The sequence below is a fragment of the Miniopterus schreibersii genome (genome assembly GCF_964146895.1).
Source record: "Miniopterus schreibersii genome assembly, chromosome: 4".
Classification (NCBI taxonomy): domain Eukaryota; kingdom Metazoa; phylum Chordata; class Mammalia; order Chiroptera; family Miniopteridae; genus Miniopterus; species Miniopterus schreibersii.
Genome location: NC_138105.1, coordinates 59,876,129 through 59,902,545, shown reverse-complemented (window position 1 = coordinate 59,902,545; position 26,417 = coordinate 59,876,129). Strand labels below are relative to the sequence as shown.

The 26,417-nt window shown below is 45.2% G+C and overlaps 1 protein-coding gene, 1 long non-coding RNA gene and 1 pseudogene across 3 annotated transcripts; 2 read left to right on the top strand and 1 right to left on the bottom strand.

Moving 5' to 3' along the window:
* The first annotated feature begins 1,865 nt into the window (after positions 1 to 1,865).
* NEIL2 (nei like DNA glycosylase 2) lies at positions 1,866 to 21,097 on the top strand. Its single transcript, XM_081136309.1, has 5 exons — positions 1,866 to 2,056; positions 3,792 to 3,931; positions 9,683 to 10,035; positions 17,880 to 18,076; positions 20,025 to 21,097. The coding sequence occupies exons 2-5, from the start codon at positions 3,794 to 3,796 to the stop codon at positions 20,336 to 20,338; spliced, it is 1,002 nt and encodes a 333-aa protein (XP_080992435.1). The 5' UTR covers positions 1,866 to 2,056; positions 3,792 to 3,793; the 3' UTR covers positions 20,339 to 21,097.
* LOC308555599 (citrate synthase, mitochondrial pseudogene) lies at positions 13,104 to 15,460 on the top strand (annotated as a pseudogene). The gene is made up of 2 exons: positions 13,104 to 13,107; positions 14,166 to 15,460. The product of its transcript is annotated as a citrate synthase, mitochondrial pseudogene (transcript).
* A 650-nt stretch (positions 21,098 to 21,747) lies between the features above and the next one.
* Positions 21,748 to 26,226, bottom strand: LOC308556754. The gene is made up of 4 exons (XR_013998753.1): positions 26,129 to 26,226; positions 24,165 to 24,276; positions 23,743 to 23,818; positions 21,748 to 23,384 (listed from the first exon to the last, which is right to left on the bottom strand). It is a non-coding gene; the product is annotated as an uncharacterized lncRNA (long non-coding RNA).
* Between the last annotated feature and the right edge of the window lie 191 nt (positions 26,227 to 26,417).

The window sequence follows — 26,417 nt, the reverse complement described above, 5'->3', positions numbered from 1 at the left end:
GAGTGATGATTCCATACACTTGCACAGCACTTTACAGTTTATGAACATTTTGCATCTAATCTCATTTAGTCAATTCACTTAAAGAGTATTTATTGAGTGCCTACCAACTGCCAAGTACTGTGCTCTAAGTCCTTGCTGCTCCAAGTATGGTCCCTGGACCAGCAGCAGCAGCAGCACCTGGAAACTTGTTGGAAAGGCAAAATCTTGGGCCCTGCTTCAAATCTGAGTCAGAATCTGCATTTAAACAGGATTCCCAGCTGGCTCATATGCACATTAATGTTTGAGAAGGCCTGCTTTCTAATATTTCCATAAAAACATGAAATAGATATCCCACTTTAATACATGGATAGATCGAGGTATTGTGACTTACTTATCTTCTACAATTAATAGTGAGGCAATCTATGTAAAGAGCTTAGAAGGGTGTCTTGCACATAATATGTGCTCAATAAGCAACAGCTATTATTTTAAATGACAGAGTTGAGCTGTGAGCCATTGCTTTTCTCAACTCTATAGCCCGTTGGTCTCGGCAGAGACCTCTTAGGTGCAAGGCATTCATTCCAAGAGGTGAGGCAAGGATTGTGGCTCTGACTTCCTTCCCAGCTCAGCCAGAGTCTACAGAATGAGGTACTAGGGACTCCAAAAGCTATTGTTTGGGTGTGCCTGATCCTTCAGCAGGAGCCACCCTGTGGTAAGAATGTTGGTCTCCAGAAGAGGCCAGCGGCCAGAGATAGAGAGACCAGAAGGCTCTGAGGGGATCCCTCCTAGAAACTCCATGCCCACACACTTCATCCAGTCTGTTTCCAGGGCTCCTCTCCTCTGTGTTGAGGACCCTCAGTACCCCAAGCCTGCCCAGACTTTCCTCACTTCCTGCGGAAGTCCCTTCAGTAGAAGGCCACCTATACTTCTCCCTCTCAATTAGCAGGATACCACCTAAAGACGGACTGGACCAAGACCTCCCCAGGGCCCTCTCAGCTAGGGCCCATGGTGCCTGCTTTCCTATGCATTTGGAGAACTAATGGAGAACTAACAACAATGAAACATATTATTATTATTATATTTGTTAATCCTCACCTGAGGATATTTTTTCCATTGCTTTTCAGAGAAAGTGGAAGGGAGAGAGAGAGAAACATTGATGTGAGGGAAACACATCAATTGATTGCCTCCTGCATGAGCCCCAACCAGGGCCAGGGATCAAACCTGCAACTCAGGCACATGCCGTTGGCCAGAATGGAACCCAGGAGGGACCCTGCAGTCCAAGGGCTGACGCTCTAACCACTGAGCAAAGCTGGCTAGGGCTACTTATTTTAAATAGTCTACTATTTTATCTTTTTATTCTTTGAAATAAAATAAAAGTTGTATGTACAAATATTACCTTTAAGGCAAAATTTGTTTATGGTAAAAATTTAAATAATAACATTCAAGTTATATAAAGTGAAAGATCCCACCCTTTAAAAATTTCATGAGACTTTCTTGACAACTTGCTTCCTTTTCACAAGGACGTCACTAGGCTTGGAAGCTGAGCAAAATCAACATAAAGTCTTGCCTTGGCCTGAACCACCCAAAGTTGTCCCGTTCAGATGCTTAATCAGCTTTTCTCTAGACTCGTCTATCTTCGTTAGACAAACGTTCCAAAGGCAGTTCGCTTTTCGCCACCGTCTGCTCATCTCAGGCTCTGACGGCCCTCCTCCCACACCCACTTTTTACCCCCGACCTTTCGTCGTGGGGGGGCCTCCGGGACCCCGAGGGGATCAGGAGCCTCGCACCCTCCCAACCAGAGGTGGGCCCGGCCCCGCCCCGCCCCGCCCCGCCCCGCCCCGGGACCGAGCCCACGCCCACCCACTGACGCAATAGCCCCGCCTCCCGCGCACACTCGGGGGTGGAGTCCCGTTGTACGCCCGCCCCCCAAGCTGAGTCACGGGCCCACACACGGTGGGGACCCTCGCGCCGCACCCCCTTCCCCACCTTGGGCTACAGCCGGGCTCGCCGCGCCCGCCCAGGGCAGACCCGCAGGCGCCCAGCGCTCCCCGCGCCGGAGGCGGCGTGCGGGCGGGAGCCGGTGAGTGCGGCGCCGCGCGTGGGCGGGCGGCGGGGCTCCCTCCCCCGAGGTGCGCCGGCTGTGCCCGGCTGGGTGCGGGGCTTCCCGAGCTCCACCGCCGCCCGCGCGCGTTGTCGTTACCTGGTTACCGGCGGGAAAACTCACCGATCATTGCAGGAGCGTCCCCTGGGGAGCCCGCACCTCCGGCCGAATTTCTTTCTTCGGGGGCGCTGCTTACCACTGTGCCTCCCTGCCTTTCGGTCTGGTCTCTGCGCCCACCTCTCACCCCCGTTCGCTCGGAGGAAGTTGGGAAAAGCCTCCGTGTTAGACTCTCCCAGCGGGAGCGAGTGATTTGCTTAACAAAGAGGCCGGCGGCGAGCCCTTAGCCCGCCGTGCGAGGGGGCTTGAGGGCCGGCATGGTTTCCCCAGCAAATCTGCGTGCCTTCCGCGTCTCATCTTTTCAGGCTGTGGTAGAGGCAATTTGCTGCTCAGTTTTCTATCTCCCTGAATAAACCTAGAAGAAACATGCCGTGTGTCTAGATACTTGAAGGATTAGGTGCGTTTCAGAGGGAGGCTTTTCCAGAAGCTTCCTTCTTTGGAAATGATCTGGGCACAGAGAGCTGGTTGAGGTTAAGTCTCCTTGCAGCCCAACAGTTTTGTCCCTGCAGACTGTCGAGTTTCTTGAAAGTCTGTTTAGGGGAATATTACTACATTTTAGTGACTAAAATACCATCAAATTTAAAATACACATTATTGAATATGCTGCTAATTAAACTGTGAGAAAACATGGATTGTAGATTGTAAGAGGCATCCCCATTTCAGAGATTTAAAAATTGTTTTTAGAATTGCTGAAATGCAATAGCAACCACCATGCCAGGTGCCTACTTAGTTTTTTGGGTTTTCATCATTGCTTATAGAGCCTTGTGCAGGTGAGGAAACAGATAGGTAGTGGGCCCTGGGTAAGGGTGGGGGGCTCCTGTGTCTGAGAAGCTGGGATGCAGACCACTCAGACTCAGTCATCTGAATGCCTCACACACAAGCTCTCAGTGAACTTGGGTGATTTGGGGCAGGCAGAGATGTAGAGATAACCCTGCATCAGGGTTAAAATGGGACTCCAGCTCTTTGCCAGGGATAAATATTTGTAGTTAAGCTGGATGTTACCTCTCCCTGCTCTGAACCAGCATGGCCCTGTGTCTGCACTTGTCTTGATTCTGAGCTCTGCACCGTTGTCACGTACACAGCGCCCTTACTAGCGAGGTGGTCCTGGGAGGGCTGGATCCACATCTGTGTCTTTGTATCCCTTACAGCCTTCTCTCCCGCGACCATCTCTTTCCTAAATCAGCAGCAGTGGGTTGGATTGGTTTTGGGGAGAGGAGGGGTGGGACAGAAAGTGTGGAGGTGAGCTAGGGGTCACAGTGCAGGAAAACAATAACAAAGGTCTGCTCCTGTTCAGGCTGCCACAGGATCAAAGTAGAGGGTGCCCTGAGATGATGTCTAGCACACTGTAGGTGCTTAATCATTGCTACAGAAAGCAAAGTGAGAGGAGTTGGAAAGGGAAACCATTCCTGGGAAGCTGGCTCAGATGGTTCATTTTTTTTTATCTGATCCTCCTCCCAAGCCAGGCTCCCTTTTTGGAGATATATATATATATATATATTGTTAAACTTGGTGGCGGAAAATTGCTGCTTGAAAGCTTGGAGCTTGACACCCAGCAGAGATGCTGGAGAGAAACTAGCTACATCATTTCTGCCTGCAGGGATGCCAGAAGGGCCTTCTGTGAGGAAGTTTCACCATTTGGTCTCCCCCTTTGTGGGGCAGCAGGTGGTCAAGACAGGGGGCAGTAGTAAGAAGCTAAACCCTGCCAGCTTCCAGTCCCTGTGGCTCCAGGACACCCAGGTGAGTTTGTCATCTTCTGGTGGGCTTGTTCATACCTCACCAGGTGGGCTGACTCCATCAGCACATCCTGTGCCTCCTCTAGAATTTATCTCGTCACCTTTCATGCCATCACTTGAGTCCAAGACAACCATGCTAGGACTCCATGCAGCGCCACCTCTTTCAGTCTGTTATTTTCCAGCCAGACGTGGGCATTACAATGGCCTGTGTAACTATAAAAAATATACATACACAAGCTGGAGATCCAGATTCAGGGAGTCTGGAGTGATTCTGATCACTCCAGCTGACTCTGATGTGTACTTTTTGTTGGGAACCGTGTTTAACCCCGTATGGCCAGCAAGGATGTGAGGAAAGAGCATGGCCTTCTGACCTAGTTTCCAGCCTGACTGTCCTTTACTGTGAGTGTAAGTCAGAGTTCCCTCAAGGTCCGACTTATGCCTCCATCTCGACTTCGCTTCTTATCCTGCCCCAGATCTCTTCCAATCATATTGAATGTTCTGGAGCTTCTCTAACAGCCCTTCTTGCTGATGACTTTTTTTTTTTTTTCTTAATATGATTTTATTGATTTCAGAGAGAGGAAGAGAGAGATAGAAACATCAATGATGAGAGAAAGTGATTGATTGGCTGCCTCTTGCACGCCCCCAACTGGGGATGGAGCCCGCAACCTGGGCATGTGCCCTGACCAAGAATCCAACCATGATTTCCTGGATCATGGATCAATGCACAACCTGAATCACACCAGCCGGGCTTGCCAGTGACTTTTTACATGCTACTCCCCTGTTCCAACAAGTCTTCCTTTACCTTTTAACTCTTTCCCCATTCCTGTTGGCTCATGTTACCATGGTAATTCTTCTTCTGGATATAGCCTTGCCCTCATATCCTCTGAGAAGCCTGCCCTGCCTCCCCTGGGCTGGAGGAGAGACTTATCTGTGCTTCCATGACACCCTCTGCTTCCTCCTGTTTGACCCTCACAACTGAATTTGTCCTGCTTCTTGAGAGAGGAGACAGATAACTAGGGCAGGGGACATGCCCTCAGCAATATTGTATCCCTGGCACTTAGCTCACTGCCTGGCACTTAGGAGGCATATGGTAATTGGCTGTAGAAGAAATAAATGACCTCTGTTGCTTCTTAGCTGTGTGTTCTTACGGAAGTTACTTAATCTTAGTAATAGTTTCTGCGGTTGTAAATGGGGATAAATCACTTAGCAGTAAAAATTGTATGAAACAGACTTTATGCTTGGCACATAATAGGTGCTCAGTAAATCCTAGTTTGCTTTCTTCCACCTTGCCCTTCACACACACACCTCACAGGTTGTACAACCATTCTTGGGAAATATCTTCTAGCTCTTCTCTTATGGCTTCTGCATGGAGATGGGGGCTCAGAGAGGGGGAACAGTTAGCCCAAGTTGACATAGCTAGCAAGAGAGAGCAGGCCATCTGACCTCAGGTTCATGCTCTTCCCACAAGAGCATTTGGATTTTGTCCAGATAGTCCTGCAAGGTTTACAGGGGCAGGATTATGTCCCCTCCTCTCTGGGTTCCCAACACTTAGCATGTGCCTGTCACAGAGCTGGCTTGCAGAGAATGCTTACCAAATGTCTGATTGGACAGAAGATATGTGGCAAGGGAGCCTTGAGGTGGAACTGGGAGCTGGCTTTCCAGTAAGCCAGGGCAGAAGTTGGTGGTGTGGGGAGCCTGAGGGAGGTGGCCTTAGGGAACTGCCCTGCACATGGGCAGTAAGTGCTCATCAATGGGCTCCCTTCTCTGCACCTCTCTCTTCGTCGGTCTCTGCCTTCAGGAGCTGCGAATTTACTTTTGGTAGGTAAGACCTATGTCTACACAGGTGAAACTGTTAGGTCATAGTAAATGGGGGGGAAGGGAGCATATGATTAAGGCACACCTGAGAGTCTTGACATAGAAGAAGAGGTGGGACTTGAGTTGGACCTTGAAGGATAGAAGATTTAGATGGATCAAAAGGAAGGAAAGGGCATTTCAGTTTTGAGAACAGTTATAAACAGGACAGTGGAGATGGAATGAGCAAGCGGATTAATGAGGCAGGGAAAAGATTGGCTCTACTGTGTCCTTTTTTCTGACATGCCACTGCACTGTCCTACTTGTCAGCTTTCCAGTTTGTATCAGGAGCTGTGCTTGATTACTCATAACACACTCAGAAGAGTGGCTCATGTAAGTCAGGAGGTGTTTTCCCCTTTATATACTGGGAAGTCCAGAGGAGGCAGTCCTGGGTGGTATGGGAGCTACAGAGACCACTGGGGACCAAGCTCCTATTCTCCTCTTGCTGAAGTGTAGCCCTCATCCTCATGATGATAACATGGCAGGTAGAATTCCCACCATTACATCTCCATTCTAGGCAGGAAGAAAGAGTAAGGAAAGGGGAAAGGGCAGAAAGGACTTGGAAGCTGGTTTGCCTGTTTTAAAGAGCTTTTCTAGAAATCAATTTGACCGCTCCTGCATATATCTTACTGACTGCTCCATCTGGGAGGCATAGATTTTTAGTTGAATGTGTTGAGATCTCTGTAAAGCAATAGATTCGTTAGTAGGGAAGAGGAGACAGGCAGTCAGCATTCTCTCTACACCTGGTCCAGAATCATCTTTTCTTTCATTTTATACTCTCATTTTGCAGAGTACACATTGTAGGAGCTGCCTGAGAAAGGGCGCATCGGAGATAAATACTGAGGCCTCATGGCTGTCTGTTTCCATCCTAGTTTCTGTGGGTGAATAAAAGGAGATCTATGGAAAGTAACCTCACAGGGTAATCTGATCATAAATTCCTAACTGGGCAGGTCATGGTGGGTAGTCATGCCCCAGGCATATAACTTTTTTTATTATTATTTTTTATTTAACAGTTTATTGTCGCATCATTCTGGAGACTATAAGTTTGAGAACAAGATGAGGTTAGGGTTGGTTCTTCTGAGGCTTCTCCCCTTGTCTTGTAGATGGCTGTCTCCTCCCTTTGTCCTCACATAGTCATCTCTCTGTGTGTCACATATAACTTTTTAGTTAAAGGTTTATATTTGCCCTAAGCAAGCCCTGTTCATTGTTTTTGTGCATCTAGGTTAATACACTTTTGAAAGCTCATAATCTTGTTAATTTTCCTTCAGTCCAATCCCCCCTGCTTTTTCCTACCTCCATGTAATCTTTCTTACATTCCATCCTTAATTTCAGATGCATAGAAGAAGCTACAAGACCGTTGTTCCCAGGATCATTTGAGAACATATGCTCCCCGGCATATGTCGTCAGTTTGGCTCAAGTTCTCACAAAAATTCTATACGGTTTTGGACATTTCTTACATCGACATTGGGGGTGCTGGGTAGGGGGTGGGAGGGAGATCTAGGGATCTTAGACTTTTAACCAATTCTTCAATTTTAAAAAACTATATAACAGCTTTATTTAGATAAAATTCACATAACATACAATTCATCCATTTAAAGTGTGCAATTTAGTGACTTTTAGCATCTTCACCACAATCAATTTTAGAATATTTTTATCATCCAAAAAAGAAACCTGGTGTCCATTAGCAGTCACTCTGCATTTCACCACAGCCCTTCATCCCCAGCCCTAAGAAACCACTAATTTATTTTGTCTCTATTGCTTTGCCTTTGTTGGACATTTTACATACATGGAATCAAGCACATTGTATATGTGTTTTCTGTGACTGGCTTCTTTCACTGAGCATAATGTTTTCAATATTTATCCATGTTTTACCATGTGCCAGAATTTCCTTTCTTTTAAATGCTGAGCTCCTAGAGGGAAGGAGCAGAGACTTGCTCGTCTGTGTGCTCCTCAGAGCCTGGCACACTGCCTGCTACGCTGTATAAACTCAGTTAACTCTCAGTTATTTGAAGTAATTGTAGTGTCACAGGAATTGTGACCTGGCTGGTGTGGCTAGGTTGGGCATCATCCTGTACACCGAACGGTTGCCAGTTCAGTTCCTGGTCAGGGCACATGCCCGGGTTGCGGCTTGATCCCTGGTAGGGGGTGTGCAGGAAGCAGCCGATCAGTGTTTCACTCTCACATCGATGTTTCTCTCTCTTCATCTTCCTTCCTCCCTCTTCCTCTAAAAAAAAATAAAAATAAAAAATAAGTAAATAAGAGAGGGACAGTAGAAATTGCCATAGTTGGAGAGTATACAAGGATATCCTGGCTGAAGCATTTTTGACTTGGTAAATGTTTTGACCCTGAAGGGCATTTGACAGATATTTTCACCAGCATTATGTCAACACTGGTGAATTTGCATTGAGAAAGTATTTTCTGGAACAAATTCTCTTGTGCCCACTTAATTTCTTGCTCAGTTTTTTTATGTAGCTCAGTTAAACTTTTTTTTTTTTTTTTTTTAATATACCTTTATTGATTTCAGAGAAATGAAGGGAGAGGGAGAGAGAGAGATAGAAACATCAATGATGAGAGAGTTGTTATTGATCAGTTGCCTCCTGCATGCACCCGACTGGGGATCGAGCCCGCAACCCCGGCATGTGCTCTGACTGGGAATCGAACCTCAATCTCCTGGATCCTAGGTCGATGCTCAGCCGCTGAGCCACTCCCAGCTGGGCCCACTCTTTATGTGTGGGAATAAGTAGCTGTGTTCAGATTTACAGATAAGTTATTCTGGAAGGTAAAGAATGCCTTCTTTTGGGGAGAGGATTTCAAAAAACTCCTACAGTTGTAATGCAGAACAGGCTCATCCTGAAATCTGGCCCTATACATATTACATACGAGGGCTGCAATATGAAAATAGAAAGCAAAGCAGCTGAAATGTTCTTTGGCACACATTTCCTGTTCTGCTTTTCTTTTACTAAAATTGTTTTCACTGGGATGAGGTGAACTCTTCTTTATTCATTGTATAGTGATGGTTTGGTTCACTGATCAGTTTTTATGTCAATATTCAGTTTTTATTGATTATAGTTTTTATTTTGAGTTCTTTTGTGGCCATTACTTCTATCAAATCCAATTTTAGGGTGTAGTGAGTGGTGCTGAATTTTACAATGTGTTGTCTAGCTGCTGTCAGTCTGTGAGTGGTGGACGTGCTGATTATTTCTAAAACAAGTAATAATCTCTGAATACAAGGATGACAATTTGTATTCATTTCTTAGCTAATCCATGAAAAAATTTGGAGCATTTCCCCTCAGGTATTCTAGGGTGGCCCTTCTGTCTAGAATGGATCTATTTCATTGCCAATCTGATTCCTGCTTGATTCTGATCACTTTGAACATGCTCTAAATGCCCACACCCTTGGAGCAAAGAGCGAAAGTCAAGTTCAAAAGATTCATCCTGGGAAAGCCTCATGGAAGAGGCAAGAATGGAGAAACTTGCTTTGGATAAAGGTCTCATACACCTCTTCTGGTCTTTCCCCTTCTGGGTCTATGAGCCTCTTTTAGTCTGTTTGCACTGCTATAACAGAATATTCCAGACTGAGTGGCTTATAAATACAGAAACTTATTTCTCAGGTCTGGAGGCTGGAAATTCAAGATCAAGGTGCTGGCAGATTCAGCTTCCTGGCTCAGAGATGGCCATCTCCCTGTGATCTCACATGGTGGAAGGGAGAAGGGAACTCTCTGGGGTCTCCTTTATAAGGGCACTAATCCTATTCATAAGGGCTCCACCCTCATGACCTAATCACCTTCCAGAGGCTCACCTCCACATGCCATCCCATTGCAGGTTATGTTTTGAACATAAGAATTTTGGGGGCACACAAACATGTCTATAAGCAAAAGCTTAGATCATGTTCATTTTTTTCTAGGTCCATGGAAAGAAATTATTCCTTAGATTTGATCCAGATGAAGAAACCAGGTCTCCTGGCAACAACCCACTGCCAGAACCTCTACGAAAAGGAGAGAGCAAGGAAGAGGCTGGAGACCAAAAGCAGACCTTGGGTCCTGACAGCCAGAACATCTCAGAGCAGTACTCCCAGCCCCTGGAGCGTGTCCACAGTGGAGACATTGGTTCTGAGTATTTGAGGGGAGACAACCCTGCAGGAGGTGCTGAGAGGTGGCTGCAGGTCAGCTTTGGTTTGTTTGGCAGCATTTGGGTGAATGAATTCTCCAGAGCAAAGAAAGCAAACAAGAGGGGCGACTGGAGGGACCCCATTCCAAGGTAATGGCATGGTGAAGTGAGCCATGGGCTGTGTCTCTGCAGGGTCTGCAGTGTTCAACACGGCTCCCATGATGTGGCACACTTTCTGGGCGCACTCAGGTGGCTGTCCAACCTGCTCTCTGGCAGTGTGCTTCCTAGGAGAGAGAAGACACTTCTGTCTACCTGTCATAGAAAGTAGACTGTGGTCTGCACCCAGAGAGGAATGGTCACATCCTGGGTCAGCTTAGTAAAGGGAAAGAACTTACCCAACAAACATGGTCCTGGTGGGTGGAGGTCTCTGAAGAACATTGGATGGCTTGATGAGTGCACTCTAAATTTAGGGACAGAATTGTCCCAGTTTTTAATCTATTAGTGTTGAGACTACCTTAGTGTGTAAAACTCTATGTTCAGGGTTATTTCCTTACTGTACATACCCAGAGGAGTCATTGCTGGTCCAAGAGAATGAGCATTCTTCTGGTTGAACGTTCTTATGGCCTTGGAAAAGTGCTCACTTTGCTGAATTCTTACTGGCATTGGATTGCTTGTGTACTTTTTATCCCTTTGTAGGAGCTTTTGGATATTGTGTGTGTGTGTGTGTGTGTGTGTGTGCTAGCCTTTGTGATGTGTGGTGCCAGTATTGTTTCCTGTCTGTGTCCTTTGACAGTATAGTCAGTGGTCAGTATTTTTTTAAATAATTTTTTATTTTTCAAGTACAGTTGACATAGAATATTGTATTAGTTTCTGTTGTGCAACATAGTGATGAGACATTTATAAGTCCAGCACTGGATGGGGTCAGTATTTTTCTTGATAGCTCTTAAGTTAACCCCTTTTGCTAAAGAAGGCCTCTTCTACCCAAAAGTCAAACTATTTTTCTATTTCCTAAAGTCTCATATTTTTTTATGCTCAGAACTGCAATCTTTATTTATGGTATGATGTAAGGGCCAGTAGGATCTTTGGACTAAAAATAACTCCGGCTGGCTTAAATTGGAAGGAGATTTTTTTGGTTCACAGAATTGGAAGTTCACAGGGAGGGTGGGCTTTGGCGTTGACTCAGTTCCCAGCTTTTGGCTTCAGGTTCTTGTGATTCTCCTGTCTTTGCACTTTCCCACATGTTGGTTTAGACCAGCTGCGAGAGCTCTGCAGTTCCAGGCCTTATGTCCACACAAAGTAAGAGGAAAGAGGAAGAGAGAGGGTCATTTCTAAACATTCAGTTGACAAGGAGAGCTTTCTAAGAAACCATCAGCAAACCTCTCATTGCCTGAAGCCAGCTCCTGGGCTGATTTCTGAAATAGCCTCCAGCCTAGGGGAATTTCAATGCTCTTCCACTAGCAAAGTTCACCCCTAGGTTTTCAAATTTGTCACAGAGTTAACACGTATTATTCTCTTGCTTTTAAAATATTGTCAAGTTATGTCTCCCTTCTCATTTTTCATGTTTTATATATTACTTTGTCTCCCCACTGCTATTTTTCTTAATTAGGCTTGCCAGAGTTTTATGTACATTGTTGGTCTTTCAAATAAATAATATTAGTTTTATTTACACTATATGTAAGAGTATTTCCTAATTGTCTACATGATTCAGTGTTTGAAGTCATGGTTTTGTTGTAATTTTTATTGGATTATGATCAGTATTATGACCAAAGCTTCTACATTTTCTCCTTTTGGCATTGAGATTTGCAGCTGAACACATAACTGACCTTTGCTTATACTTTATGTACATAAATGAAGAGCATATGCGCATTGAAAGTAAAACATTCTGTAAATGTTAAGAACAGGTTATGGCTTTGATAACTTCTCTCTGTCCTTCTTATTTTGTTTACTTAGTATGCAAAATTGGGAAGAGGAGTGTTCATGTCCCGCAGGGTAGTCATGGTTTTATAAAGTTTCTCCTTGTCTTTCTAAGCATTTTTGTTTGTGTGTTTTGCTGCCTTGTGGTCCTCAGCATCGGGGTCCCTGACTCTCATAGATTCTTTACAGCTTCATTATAAATAACATACCCTTTCTTTGCCTTTGGTCTTAAATTCTGCTTTTCTTGATGTTAATAATGCCACTCTGTTAATAGTGCCAATCCTTGGTCTTTTCTCACTTAGTTGTAGGTATGTTTTTTGAAATGGGATAACTGTAGTATTTGGATTTTCTTTCATTTGCCATTTTATTATACCTTAATTCCTTTTCATTTGTTGGATTTATCATTTCTTTTCTGCTTATTTGCCCTGTTAATTTGGAAGTATTGCTATTTATCGTCACTCTGTTGATACTAATTTTATCTTTAAATTTTACCTATATTTTTTTCTGAGTTAATAACCATCAAATTAAAAAAATTTTCTTATTTTTATTTTTTAAATTGATCTTTATTGTTGAAAGTGTTACAGATATCCCCTTTTTCCCCCCATTGATCCCCTGCACCCCGCATCTGCCCCCCCAGGCCTTCACCACACTATTGTCTATGTCCCTGGGTTATGTATATATGCATATGAGTTCTTTGATTAATCTTTCCCTACCCACTCCCCCACCCCCACCTTCCCACTGAGATTCATCGGTCTGATCCATGCTTCAGTGTCTCTGAATCTTTTTTTCCTCAGTCTGTTTTGTTTATTAGATTCCACATTTGAGTGAGATCATGTAAAACTGAATCAGGAAGAATCAGAAAACATGAATAGGCTAATAACAACTGATGAAATCAAAGCAGCAATAAAAAACCTCCCAGCAAACAAAAGCCCTGGTCTGGACGGCTTCGCAGGGGAGCTGTATAATTCTTTAAGTTGTAGGTTTAGATAATTTACTAAACATTTTTCTTGCTTTTTGAGGTAGGCCTGTAGTGCTATGAATGTTGCTCTTAGGACTGCTTTTGCTGTATCCCATGGATTTTGGGTTGTTGTGTGTTCATTTTCATTTGTTTCCAGGAAGTTTTTGATTTCTTTCTTGAGCTTATTGGTAACCCATTCAATGTTTAATAACATGCTATTTAGCCTCCATGTGTTTGAATGTTTTTGAGTGTTTTTACTGTAGTTGATTTCTAATTTCATGCCCTTGTAGTCTGAGATGCTTGATTGTTATCAGTCTCTTAATGAGCCTCAGGCTGTAGAAACTCTATGGGTAGGGCGAAAGGTTTTCCAGCAGGGTGGGGCAGTTGCTTCCCCCTCAGGCAAAAGCTGCTTGGAATGTAAATGTCTGCCTCTGCAGTATGGGGGAATAACTCAGCACATGAATCCAGAGGGGTGTCCTCTGAGCTCTATCTCCAGAGCCCACAACCCTAGATTTTCCTCACATAGCTCCAGTCCATTCTGCTCTCCCTCTGCTGGAGCCCAAGGTAAGTAGCTGCACATGAAACTTTGTGCTGGCCCTTTTAAGAGGGTGCCTGCATTTCCAGCTGTCTCCCTGGCAGACAAACCCTGTTGCTTTTCACAGCCAGATGTTATGTGGGCACCTTTCTCAGTTCTGGTGCTCTGGGCTGGGAAGCCCAGGCTGGGATTTAGGCCCCAGAGTCCCCAGTGGGAACCCCCCACAGCTGAGATATCCCTCCTGACCTTCCCCTGCTGCCTGTGGGAGCCCAGCTAGCCTTCCCACGCCTACGTGTTTCTTACCAGTCTCTATGCGGTCTCCACTTTTCCTCCTTGGTTAGGAGGGTGCTCTCCAGCTCATCTTCAGTTACAGTTGATTATTCAGGATGGTTTTTCTATATTTTAATTGTAATTCCAGTTTGGTCCCAGGAGAGTGTCAGTGTAGCTTCCACTCAGTCCACCGCCATCTTTCTAAAAAATTTTTTTAAATTTATTTTTCAATTACATTTGACAATTAACCGTCAAATTTTAAAAATAGCATTAAATTAATAACTCTTCTCCCTTATTATTGAAACTGGTTTTTTGGTCAGTCTCCTTCATCCCTTTGAGATGAGACCTTTAACATATTTCTGTTTCACTACTTTTCTGTCACATCTACCCCATCTCTTGCATTTGCTGAGATAGTTTAGAATTTTAGTTTCAGATTGTTAATTAACTATATTATGTGGTTAATAACATATGAATGAACTAATTTAGAACCTGTTCCACCCAGTGGCTGCTCCCGTTCCTGCCACATCTCTCTCCCCACCCTCCCTTCCCACCAGATCCCCGAGTTCTCCCTCCTTAATCACTGCTGCTACCTGGCTCATTGAGCCAAGAATGCATCCTGTCTTGTTCTTTCTGCAAGGCATGCATTTGAAAGACATATTGCCTGTCTTGATTCCTAGGAGCAGGCTAGTGTTAAGACCCTCAGGCAGCAACATGGCAAGACCGTGGTGGGCCAAATCACTGTGGACACGATGTATGGTGGCATGAGAGGCATGAAGGATGCAAAACATCAGTTCTTGATCCTGATGAGGGCCTCCTTTTCTGAGACTACAGTATCCCTGAATGCCAGAAACTGCTGCCCAAAGCTAAGGGAACAATCCCTGTCGCAGGGCCTATTTTGGCTGTTGGTGACTGGGCCAATCCCAGCAGAGGAATAGGTATCATGGCTCTCAAAAGAGTGGGCAAAGAGGGCAGCTCTGTGTTCCCATGTCATCACCATGCTGGACAACACTCCCACCAATCTACACCCCATGTCTCAGCTCAGTGCAGCCGTTGCAGCACTTAACAGTGAAAGTAACTGCCCAAGCATATACAGAGGGTATCAGTAGAACCAAGTCCTGGGAGTTGATTTATGAAGACTGGGTAGCTCTGATTGCAAAGCTACCTTGTGTTGCCACAAAGACGTATCGGAATCTACTCGGAGGGCAGCAGTACTGGGGCTGTTGACTCTAAGCAGGCCTGGCCCCACATCCCACAGTTTCACCAATATATTAGGCTCAGTTTACTGAGCTCATGTGCGTTTACCTCACCATCCACAGTGACCATGAAGGTGGCAGTGTAAGTGCCCACACCAGCCACTTGGTGGGCAGTGCTCTTTTAGACCCTTACCTGTCCTTTGCAGCAGCCGTGAAAGGCCTAGCACAGCCCCTACACAGACTAGCAAATCAGGAAGTCTTGTTTGGCTGACACAACTACAGGAGGAAGTTGGCAAAGATATCAAATGAGAAGTTACCAAACTACATCTGGAACACAACTCAGGATGGGGTTGTCCTAGGCTATGGCCGTGCAGTACTAAGGAAGACTGATCCACTATATACGTGTCAGTGAGTTTGCTCTGAAACACCTGCATCGTGACCACATGTTTAAGCTGGTTGCTCAGCTGTACAAGATTGTGCCCAGTGTCCTCTTAGAGCAAGTCAAGGTTAAGAACCCTTGGCCCAGTGTAGATGCTTGCAGTGGGTGCTGACATGACAGAGGTGAATTATTACACAGTCCTTTTTGGGGTGTCACGAGCATTGGGTGTGCTGGCACAGCTCGTGTGGAGCCGAGCCTTAGGCTTCCCTCTAGAGACACCCAAGTCCATAAGCACGGATGATCTGATGAAGTTTCTGGACTCTTAAGTTGGCAAAACTAGAGACTGGAGGGAAACTAACTACCAGAAGTGAGGGAGCTCTAAAAAAATGTATAGTTTTCTTTCAGGGAGCTTTTAAAGACTTAAGATTAAATTGTATCTGAGGCGCTGATAATAAGTTTAAATTAAGAGTTAAAAAGATGAAAAGTGACCCCTTTTCCCCTAACCAGCTCCTTTCCCGTGCCCGGTATGAGTTGCCCATCAACTGTAGGATGACCAGGACAATGCATGTGGTGTGGGTTAGATCTGCACCCCCCATCTCTAGAGTGAGAATCTGGCTCCTCTTTCCCTGGGCCAAAGCTGATTGAAGAGAATCTGCATTCACTCCTGAGCTTTCGGTTCTACTTTGCCCAGCCCTCAATAGGCCAGGAAACCAGGAGTTTGCCCCTTCTGTTTCCATAGGAAACCTGTTGGATTATTAGCTCTACCAAGCCCCGTTGCCCTCTCCCACGTGCACAGGCACTTCCTCGTTAGCTGGACATGCTTTGGGCATTTTTTTCTTTTAAATATATCTTTATCGATTTCAGAGAGAGGAAGGAAAGGAGAGGGGGAGAGAGAGAGAAGCATCAATGATGAGAGAGTCATTGGTCGGCTGCCTCCTGCATACCCCCAACTGGGGATCGAGCCCGCAACCCCGGCATGTGCCCTGACCGGGAATCAAACCATGATCTCCTGGATCCTAGGTTGATACTCAACTGCTGAGCCACGCCTGGCAGGCAACTTTGGGCATTTTTTTATGCTTCCAGGTGACCATAAAGGCCATGGCATTCATTGTTACTGGCACCTAATGTTTGATTTTTACTTCTTTTAAAATTATTCCATAAAAATTAAGATTTGGGAGTGTTCTGGTCCCCACTACTTTAATCCCTCCTTTGAGATTTTCTTTGTGTGCTGTGCCTCAAGCTGAGCATGCTCTGGACCTTCCCTTCTTGGTCCCTACTAGAGACCTTTCAGCAGGTTGTAGAAACCACTGTCTGACAGGGTCTTTCCCAGTCATTTGGCTTTATCAGTGCTTAACATGAACTAGGCTTTTTAGCCATCTCCCTCTGACCTTTTCCGCCCTTTACTTTAGTATGCTGTGGGCCATGGAATAGGGACTTGGGAATGACCATCATGATATCTTCATGGTCTGGTCCCAGGGGTACTAGCAGGGAAATTATTTAGCTTTGAAATGGCCTCCTTTGAATATCAGGTCCTAGGGCTGAGGGTATTAAAAATAGTAAGCCTCCCATCTCATCCCCTGCCAAGAAAATACCACTTTATTTATCAAGGTCCTTATCCTGCCCTTTCCCTAAGAGCTCACATTATAGTGTTTGTTTTAGAAGCGCCTTCTGCACAGGTTTTCAGCGACTCAGAATGCTCTACTGCCCTTTAAGAAAGGATTGAAATGTCCTGCCGCGCCCCCTCCCTCCCGCACAACTGCCTGTGTTTGTGCGGATCCCTAATCCCTAGCACCGCACTGTTCAGATGTACACACTGACTATAAACACCTGGGTAACTTGTCAGGTCATGATGCAGATTTCAAGTTATTCTGTATAAAATGCGAAAGAAATGTTTTTATTAACAAAACCCAACAAAACTAATATTAAAAACATTGATATATAGGTATCTTTTGTTTCAAAACTGCTTTCCTAACACTTGTGTGCAACTTCAGTTGCACTATCATAATCCATTTTAGGTCTCACAATAAATACAGCAAAACCTAACACTGCACATTATGTCCAAACCTTTCCATCTCTCCCGGTTTTGAGATCTTTGCTGATTTAATCTATCACATCAGATACTATACATAGATGTTTTTCGAGTTCCTGTTCCTCTGACGTCACCCTTTTACTTTCACAGAAGAATATCACCTAGGTCAGATGCGTGAATTGCATATGGAGTCCAATTCCAGCCCGACTGTCTTCCCTTACAGAGTAACCCAGTATTTCTTTATCAAAGTTCATAAGATTTCTCCTCTGTCCTTGGGGTTGAGGAAACCCATGGGGGTATATTTGGGTATGTCTTTCTCAGTAAATCTTGCCTGAAACTGGGAGTGGTCCCTCTTTAGCTTCTGTCTTCCTTTCTAAGTCCTGTTTTTGTGCAGGTAGCCACAGCTCCTGAGCTTTAGACTTTTCTGTACGTCCCAAGTTGTCTTCAGTAAACATGTGTTTTTATGATCAGAAAGATTAATATATATATATATATATATATATATATATATATATATATATATATATATTTCTTTTTCTTTTAATTACTCCATTTAGCCCTGAAATTTTTATGATTCTAGCAGAGCCATCCCTTTTCTCTTTTGGGACCTTAGCTTCCCCATATTAATCCTGACAGTGGAGTGGCAGCTATATGGACATGTGACCTGACCACATTGTGGTCACTCTATATGCTTATGATCTTTTCTTTCTTTCCAGGTTGGTCCTGCATTTTGGTGGTGGCGGCTTCCTGGCATTTTATAATTGTCAGATGTCTTGGAGCTCTTCCCCAGTGGTCAAACCTACCTCTGACATCTTGTCTGAAAAGTTCCATCGAGGACAAGCCTTGGAAGCTCTGGGCCAGGAGCAGCCTGTCTGCTATACACTGTTGGACCAAAGATACTTTTCAGGCTTAGGTATGACTCATGGGTAAGGGTTGAGCCCCACAGAGTTATTTAATAGAAAAGTCACTCATCTGGGAGGCACAAAACTGAGACCCACCTCAGGTGTGAATACTGCTAGTCTTGAGGTGATCACTTACTCTCTTTGGCTTCACTTCCTTCATTTTCAAACTGAGGCAGTTAGATGAGGCAGTTTCTAACTTCTTTGCTAGCTTCAGAATTGATGTCCTAATTCTGTCATCAGTGGTAGCCTGCCCGACAGCTACATTAGCGTGTGACCTAAAGGGTAGGGTCTTGTCTCCTCTGTCCTCGAATCCTCCACTGCCTAGCTCTGTGCCTGGGACACAGGAGGTGCTTGGTGGGTATCTGTTAGGAACCCAAAGCCATGTAATTTGCTAATGGAGAGCAGTGCATTTGCTGATGGGGGCTGCTCTCCAGCAGATGGAGATGCCTGCTGGTCAAAGCAGAGATGTCTCAGGTCTGCATTAGGATCTTATAAGACATAAGTGAAGAAGCAGGTTCCTACTCTCTGTTCAGGTTTCCTGAGCAATGAAACTGAGCATTTTGAGGGAGAGGGAAGAGTTGAACAGTCTAAAAACTAGGATGGCTAGTTAGCTGGGCTGTTCGAAAATTGGGGAGCTAATTAGGTGGATTATTTCCCCCAGTGAGGTACCTGTGATTGGCTGCTGAGGCAATAGGGTGAGCTGGTGATGACAGAGTCACCTCCCACCCAAGGCATCATTTTTTCTGCTGCAGGTACAGCCCACCTCATGAGGGGGGACCAGACAGTTGCCTTGCATTTTTATGTTAGGACCATGGGTGTCCCTGTACCTTGAGGAGCAAAGGGACTTCCAGAAGTGGCTTTTAGGGTATATATATATAATAAGAGCCAATGCTCTACTAACAAATCATTATTATGAACAATAGTAATAATAGCCAACATTTTTCAAGTGACTTTAACATGCCAGGCACATGGCTTCATCCTTATTGCTATTCTGTAGGATAGTTATTTACTAGTGTTCCCTTTGTTCATATGAAGAAATTAAAGCTAGTAAGCTGGTATAGTTGAGACAGGAATCCAGGTAGTCTGCCAGTGACTTTTAGAGGGAAATTTTGTGTGTAGCCATGAGTGTGATTATGAAGCTCTTAGAAAAGGCAGTGATTTTATTCATCCATGTACTCCACACATGCTGAATACTTGCCTTCTGCCAAGCCCAACCTTTGCAGCTAAGGAGATTATTGTTTACCGGCTCAGAAAGCATAGACTTAGTTCACTGTAACTTGAGACTGAAATAAATGCCTAGTAGAGATTAAAGAAAGTGGTTTGTTGGAACATTATGAATAGGATTATTGACTCTGGGAGGAGGGATCAAGGCTGGCTTCACAGGGAATGAGTCAGGATTAGAAAAATAATAAAATAATACCTCCTAAACACTTCTTGTATTTTAGGCATTATGCTTGACATTTTAAACAATAACAGCTAATAGAATACGTACCAGTCACTGTGCTTAGCATTTGTGTTTGTGTGAATTCTCACTTTACTGCTCACAAAAACTAGGTAACATTCCCATTTTACAGATAAGGAAACTGAAGCCTAAAGAAGCTGAGAAATTTGCCAGGGTCACACAGCTAGAATCTGGATGAGCTGGGATTAAATCCAGGTAGTCAGGTTTCCAGAGCCTGTTTTGATAACCACTTTGCTATACCGTGGGCCGTGCATGAATTTTATCTCTTTTCATCTCCACAAAAACCTTAAAAGTAACTATTACCAAATCCATTTAATAGACAGGGAAATCGACTCGGGGATTCTGAGACTTCTAAGGCAGAGCTGGCTCTCCGTCTTCCTCGGCCTCTCCCCTGCTGCCATCACACCAGCTTCAGTTTGCTTTAACTTTGTGGACTGGTTTCATTATAGAAGACACTGTCCTTTATTCTTCCCTTGACTTCTCCTGCTTTCTTTCAGGGAACATCATTAAGAATGAAGCCTTGTACAGAGCTGGGATCCATCCCCTTTCTCTTGGTTCACTCCTCAGTCCTCAGCAACTGGAGATCCTCGTGGATCATGTGGTGGAGTTCAGTACAGACTGGCTTCAGGGCAAGTTCCAGGGCAGACAGAATCACACACAGATCTACCAGAAAGAGCAGTGCCCTGCTGGGCACCAGGTCATGAAGGAGGCCTTTGGGCCTCCAGGTGGCTTCCAGAGGCTCACCTGGTGGTGCCCACAGTGCCAACCCAGGCTGCCACCTGACGAGCCAGAGCAAGTCCAGCCTTCCTGAGGCCCTGTCTTCACAGAACCTTGTCCTTCAAGGGAGCGTGATGCCTGAGAGTCAAGAAGGGGTGTGGGCAGGGACTGGGACTAGAGGCAGGAATTAGAGAGGAGGGTGGGTCAGGAGGATAGCAGTCGTGTTGTTATTCATCTCACTGAAGTATGTCTTAAGGCAGAGTTTTCACAGGGTTAGATTATTTTTTTTCAAGTGTTGGTTAATTCTTCCTATCCAACTCTGACATTATGAAAGGTGAGAAAAGTTATGATGACGGTTAAAGGAAAAGCCTCCTGGAACGACAGTGGGATAATGAAAATATAAGTCTATGGAAAATAGCTGTGCCCCGGCATTGCTCTGTTTGGTTTTGTTTGGTTTTTGAAACTTCGGTTGGTTTTAACGCCCTCCATTTGAGAAACAGGAACAGGAACTGTCTGTCTTCGTTCCCCTGGAGGGATCCGGGGATGAGGAAGGAGTAGCATGAGGCCTGTGCTCGGATTCAGCCTCCTGCCTGGGTCCTTTCTGAGGGATGGAAACACAAGGAGAAGGGGCAGGGGGAGGTGGGGGACCAGGGAGCTGGCCACCTTTCTGGTGTCCCCAATGGGCTGTAGAAAAAAGCTACTTGTTTTCTCCTAAGGTGATATATTTGTGACCGTTGTTATGTGGAACCAGTAGGTATCAAGAACTGTGGAGACACTATGTAAAGGTGTTAGCAACAGCTGGAAGAAACTAGGATATGAAAATAAAGCTCTCTGATATTTTTTGTCATCTTTATTTTGCAGGAATGGTTCTTAAAATGTAAATAACTGGGTTCTTTGTGAAAATGGCTGCATAGGACTTGTTGAGGTGGCCTGATGGAGCCACTTAAAAGGAGTAGGGCAGGGAGTAGGGGAAGGTGGAGGAAGGTTTAGGGGTGATGCATGATGATGGAAGAAGACTTGACTTGGGGTGGTGAACACACAATACAGTGTACAGATGATGTGTTGTGGAATTGTGCACCTGAAACGTATATAATTTTGTTAACCAGTGTCACCCAAGAAATTTAGTAAAAGGTGGGGGGGGAAGCAGGGCAGGGACTGGGGATGGGGGTACCCCTCCCTGCTCTTCTGCCCCTCAGGCTACTGCAGTGGCAAGAGATCTGGCAAAGCAGAGATGAGATTCATTTCTACTGCCCCAGACTCTGGCATGTAGAAGATAGTAATTTCACTCTGGCATGAGTGAAATTAAAAACAGTGGCTGATATTTCTGGCTTTCCTTTTCTCTCATCTGTCTTAGGAATTAAGAGTTGACAACAGTGAGGAAAGCCACTTTATGGCAGACCTATAACCTGTATAATAGTTCATATATACATGCTTAGCATATGAAGCACTTAGCCTAGTTCTTATGTAATCTGCAAACCCAAAAGATCCACGAAGATAGGTATTCATTCTTACTGTTTAATTTATAGATGAGGAAACAGAAGCCTAGATAGGCTGGGAACTTGCTTGAGGTCACACTGTTAAAAAGGGCCAAGGGTGCACACTTATTACCCACACACTGTAGATCACTGTCTCTCCGGCTTGGACATCTGGGTCACAGGTGTTGACTGTCAAGTCCTGGCTGACACTACGGGTGTACATCCCACAGAGTAGCCACTAGTTGAGTTGTATGAGTTGTTGGCACCATCAGAACTACACAAGCTGGGTTCTGCATGGAAGAAATGGGGAAGCAGAAACATTAACCAGCAGAAACCCCATCTACCATGCCTCTCAAGATGTAATTCATCATGGCAGGAGGCTCTCAGCAGAAAATGCCAAGTTTGTTCTGAAAGGAGGAAGGGAAGGGGGGTAGGTAAGTGGACTGAATGAGAGAAAAGAGGTAATGGTGGTACAGAAACAGCAGGCATGGGAAAACAGTGGGAGTTACTCCTCTTGTCCATGTGCCTGGTGGATATGCTTTTTCTTGGCAGAACTGTAGATGAGGGATTGAGAGAGGATGAGTCCAGGTTTCACTTAGAAGTGAGGGGAGAGGTGCTATTTGTACTCAGCACTTTCCAAGGGAATGATTTACTTACGAGATTAAGTCTCCAGATAATTGACACTGTGAAAAGCTTGGAATTTAATGTTAGGTTTCAGTGGCCTTAGCTATTCAATAAGTATTTCTTAAATGCCTCCTAAATGCCAGGTTTGGGAATACAAGGATAAGGAAGACAAGAAAACCCCTACACTAATAGGTGCGCGTGTTACAAAGTGTGAAGAGGGTTTTGGTAGGTTATGAAATAAGTGCTGTGTGAAGGTGGGGAGGGCAAGCGAAAGTTCCAGCACAGTCCTGACTTCAAGCAGTTACTCAGCAAAAGGTAGTGGAGACTTGCTGCTGTCAGGCACTGTGCCAGATGTTACGTTTAGACCTGGTCTCTGACCTTGAGGGGTTCATGGTGAGGTGAAGAATCAGACAGATAATTAGAATACAGAAAGCTTAGGATGAGAATAACTACTGGGCGTGATCGAAGCACTGGGGTTTGTGGAAATAAAGATCACCTCAATCAGAACAAACAAATGATGCTCTTTAATCAGCTTGCTATATAGCAAGGGCATCAGCCACCATTACTTGCATTTGGCACAACTCAGAGGCAGGCAGGGAAGTGGGAAAACTTTAGAGCGAAAAAAAGGGAAAGTCATCAGGTGTGCTTGGATTGCAGAAGTCCGTGTGGGGAAGCTGGGAGCAGGATAACTAGTAGTCTTGTGTGATTGGTTTGGGGAGCATATTTGGCTTTCTGTGGTTGGTCCTGTGTTGGAAGTGGGGGCAAAAAATAGAGAAGTCCTTGATCAAATCCTGACCATTCCAGGCCAGTTGCTGCAGAGGTTGTGGGTTAGAGTGCTGTTACTGTCAGGGGTCTGATTGTTGTCCATTTGTACATGCAGTCTTCAGTTGGACATGTAGGTGAGACTGCATGAGCTAGAATAGGCTCCAACTATGTCTCATTGTCTTCCTCTGGACTGGAAGCTCTTTGGGGTAGAATGTCACCTCCGTCGTCTTTATTTACAATGTCCCATTGTCAGTGTTGAGTGGATGTTTGTTCAACCTAAAGAAGAGATCAAGGAGAGGCCAGTGAGCTTCAGAAAAGGATTCCTGAAGCAGAGGATTCCACCTGAGCTATAATGAAGGCATGGCAGTAACCAACACTTGAAATGGTGAAGAGAAAGGATGGACAATCCAAGCTGATGAATTACTTTGGCCAAGACCAGGGGCATAAAGTACTGTTTCCTCTGGGAAATGGAAATGCTGCCAGGGCTGGATCAGGGTTTGAAAGTAGTGAAGTGACTAGATAGGAAACTAAAACCCAAAAAAGGGCACGCAGCCCTAGTCAGTTTGCTCAGTGGGTAGAGCATTGGCCCTTGGACTGAAGGGTCTCAGGTTCAATTCTGGTCAAGGGCACGTACCTTGGTTGCAGGCTCCATCCCTGGCCCAGTCGGTGTGTGCGGGAGGCAACCAATCGATCTCTCTCTTCCACGCTCTCTGAAAAGCAATGGAAAAAATATCCTTGGGTGAGCATTAAAAACAACAAAAAGGGGCATATAGGTGCCGAATGAGGAGGGAGTTTATTTTATTCCAGAATCCTTGATTTTATCTTAAAAGACATTTTCTTTGAGGAACTTAAAATTGAAGGGTTGTTGGCAAGAGAGTAACATAATCAAGTGTATGTTTTAGATAAATTACTCTAGGTGCCACATGGGGACAGGTGGAGGGAGATGGGAAGTCCTCAAAATAGTTTGGGAGAGCTCTTGCTGGGTTTGCTCAGTAGTTAGGGCGGTGGCCTGTGGACTGAAGGGTCCGGGGTTCGATTCCAGCCAAGGGCACGTACCTCGGTTGCAGGCTCAATCCCCAGCCCGTTGGGATGTGTGCAGGAGGCAACCAATTGATGTGTCTCTCTCACATTGATGTTTTTCTCTTTCCTTTTCTCGCTTCCACTCTCTCTGAAAAGCAATGGAGAAAATATCGAGTGAGGATTAAAAAAAAATGTTTGTGAAAAAAGATGGGGCTTACACCAAAATGGGGCAGAGAGGAGAGATTAAGACAAGAGATGTTTGTTTCTTGGAGTCCATAGGATTTGATGAATAATTTCAAAGATGTGGAGGGAGAGAAAGGAGTTAGGGATGATGTCTGGATTGTGTAATTGACAACTGGGAGGCTGTTAGTGCCATTCACAGGAGAAGTAGACTCAGTGGGACAGAGGTTTCAGTTATGGACATGTTAAGTTTGCAGAGTTTGGGGGACATCAAAGAGGAGGTGTCCTAGACACAGCTCAATTCAGCAAGTCTTCATTGTGCACCTAGTACTTGCCAGGCATGATTCTAGATGCTTGGGGGTGAGCTAATAAGCAAAACAAAGGTGTGTCATCATTGAGCTTACATTCTAGCAAGGGAAAATAGCCAGTAAACATAATTAAATTAGAATGTGATAAATATTATGGAAAAATAGTAGAGTAGGATGGAGGATCAGCAGTAATGGTTATAGGATGATCAGGGTGGGCCTGGATGAGAAGGTGAGATTTCAGCAAAGACTTGAAAGAGGTGAAGGAATTAGCCAATTGAACATCGGCGGGGAGGGGGAAATATTGCAGGGAGAGTGGAGTGGAGTTACACAAAGGCCTCCAAGGGCGAAGAGAAGTAGAGAAGTAAAAGTTGGATACCAAAGGTAATAGGGGTGGAGGGCTAATCATGCAAACCTGTAGAGAATTTTTGAGTTTATTTGAGCCAAACTGCTGACATTTGCTGGGAAACAAAATCTCAATGGATTGAGATTATGCTCCAGAGAATGGCAGTTTTGCACCTTATTTTATACATTGCAGTCAAAAAAGAAAACGTAGTAGGTTACATGAAATCCACTGGTGATAGATTAGGGAGGTGGGGGAAAGTAAAGTGAGGAATCCTCTGGGATTGGATAAAAAATAAAATGATAGACATACATATCTTTTACATAGGTGGGTGCAGGATAGTTAACAGTCAACAATAACAATGAGGGGGGTTTGTGGTCTTTGCTCTGTTGATACCTGTGTGTTGAGGGGCCTGGAAAAGGGAAATTACTTTCACATTCCTAAGGTATGTTATCATGGATGCAAAAAGGCAATAGGCTTAATTAAGGTGAAAATTGACCTTCATTGGGAAAGATTCTAGCCTGGGACACGACTACCCACCATGAACTGCTTTAAGTTAAAAATTTTTAATTTCAGACCATCCTATAAGGCAGCCAGGCAGGCTTTCCCTGAGCTAGTCAGGTTTGGTATGTGGCCCCCTTTCGTCCACAGGTTTTAGGCAGTGATCTGATCTGACAAAGTTTAAAAGGATCCTGGTTGTTGTGTTCAGAAAATTGGAGGGTAGGGGGGCTGCCCTAGCAAGTGGTTTCAGGGGGTGTGAGAGACCTAGGATGGAGATACAGATTTGCACATCCCCGTTGTACAGGCCTTGGGAACGCTTCAAAAAATTTAGAAGAGAGTAGCTGAAATTCTAGAGGAGTGACTGGCATCACCCAGAGAGAAGTGAAAGCGCCTTGCGGGTTGTGAAGCCGGACAAACGGGAGTTCTACCGCTGGGCTGCATGCGGTGTGGGAGGCAGATGAAAGGTACTGGGCGAGGTTTTGTGTCGCAGGTGAGTTGGCCAAGCTTTTGCCTTGTTTGTGTGTTGTTGGCAATAAAGACCCGACAACTTGTTGGTGGGCCCGCCGGCCTTTTAAATGTTGGGCAGTCGGGCGCGACCGCGACCGCAACGCGTCAGGGAAGAGCCAATCTGGCCAGCAGGACATACAAAACGAAACACGTGGAGGCCTTACTGACAGACGGTGGCGGACTCCTGCCCGCTCCGCGCGTCTCCGCTGAGCTCTGGCCAAACGCCCCGGCCGAGGTGAACCTCACTGCACTCGCGCCCGGAGCCGAGCGGAGGCTGGAGGCGGAAAACAAAGGCCGGCCCCCAGTAGGAGCACCAATCCCGCTCGCCTGCCTCTTTCTCAACCTTCAATCAGCTTCTGAGGCGTACTTATCGCGCCAGGCTGGTCCTGCCGCCGATTGGCCGGCGTCTTCCTGGTGCGAACGGCCCTGGCCAATCAGCGCTTGTCAGTCCAC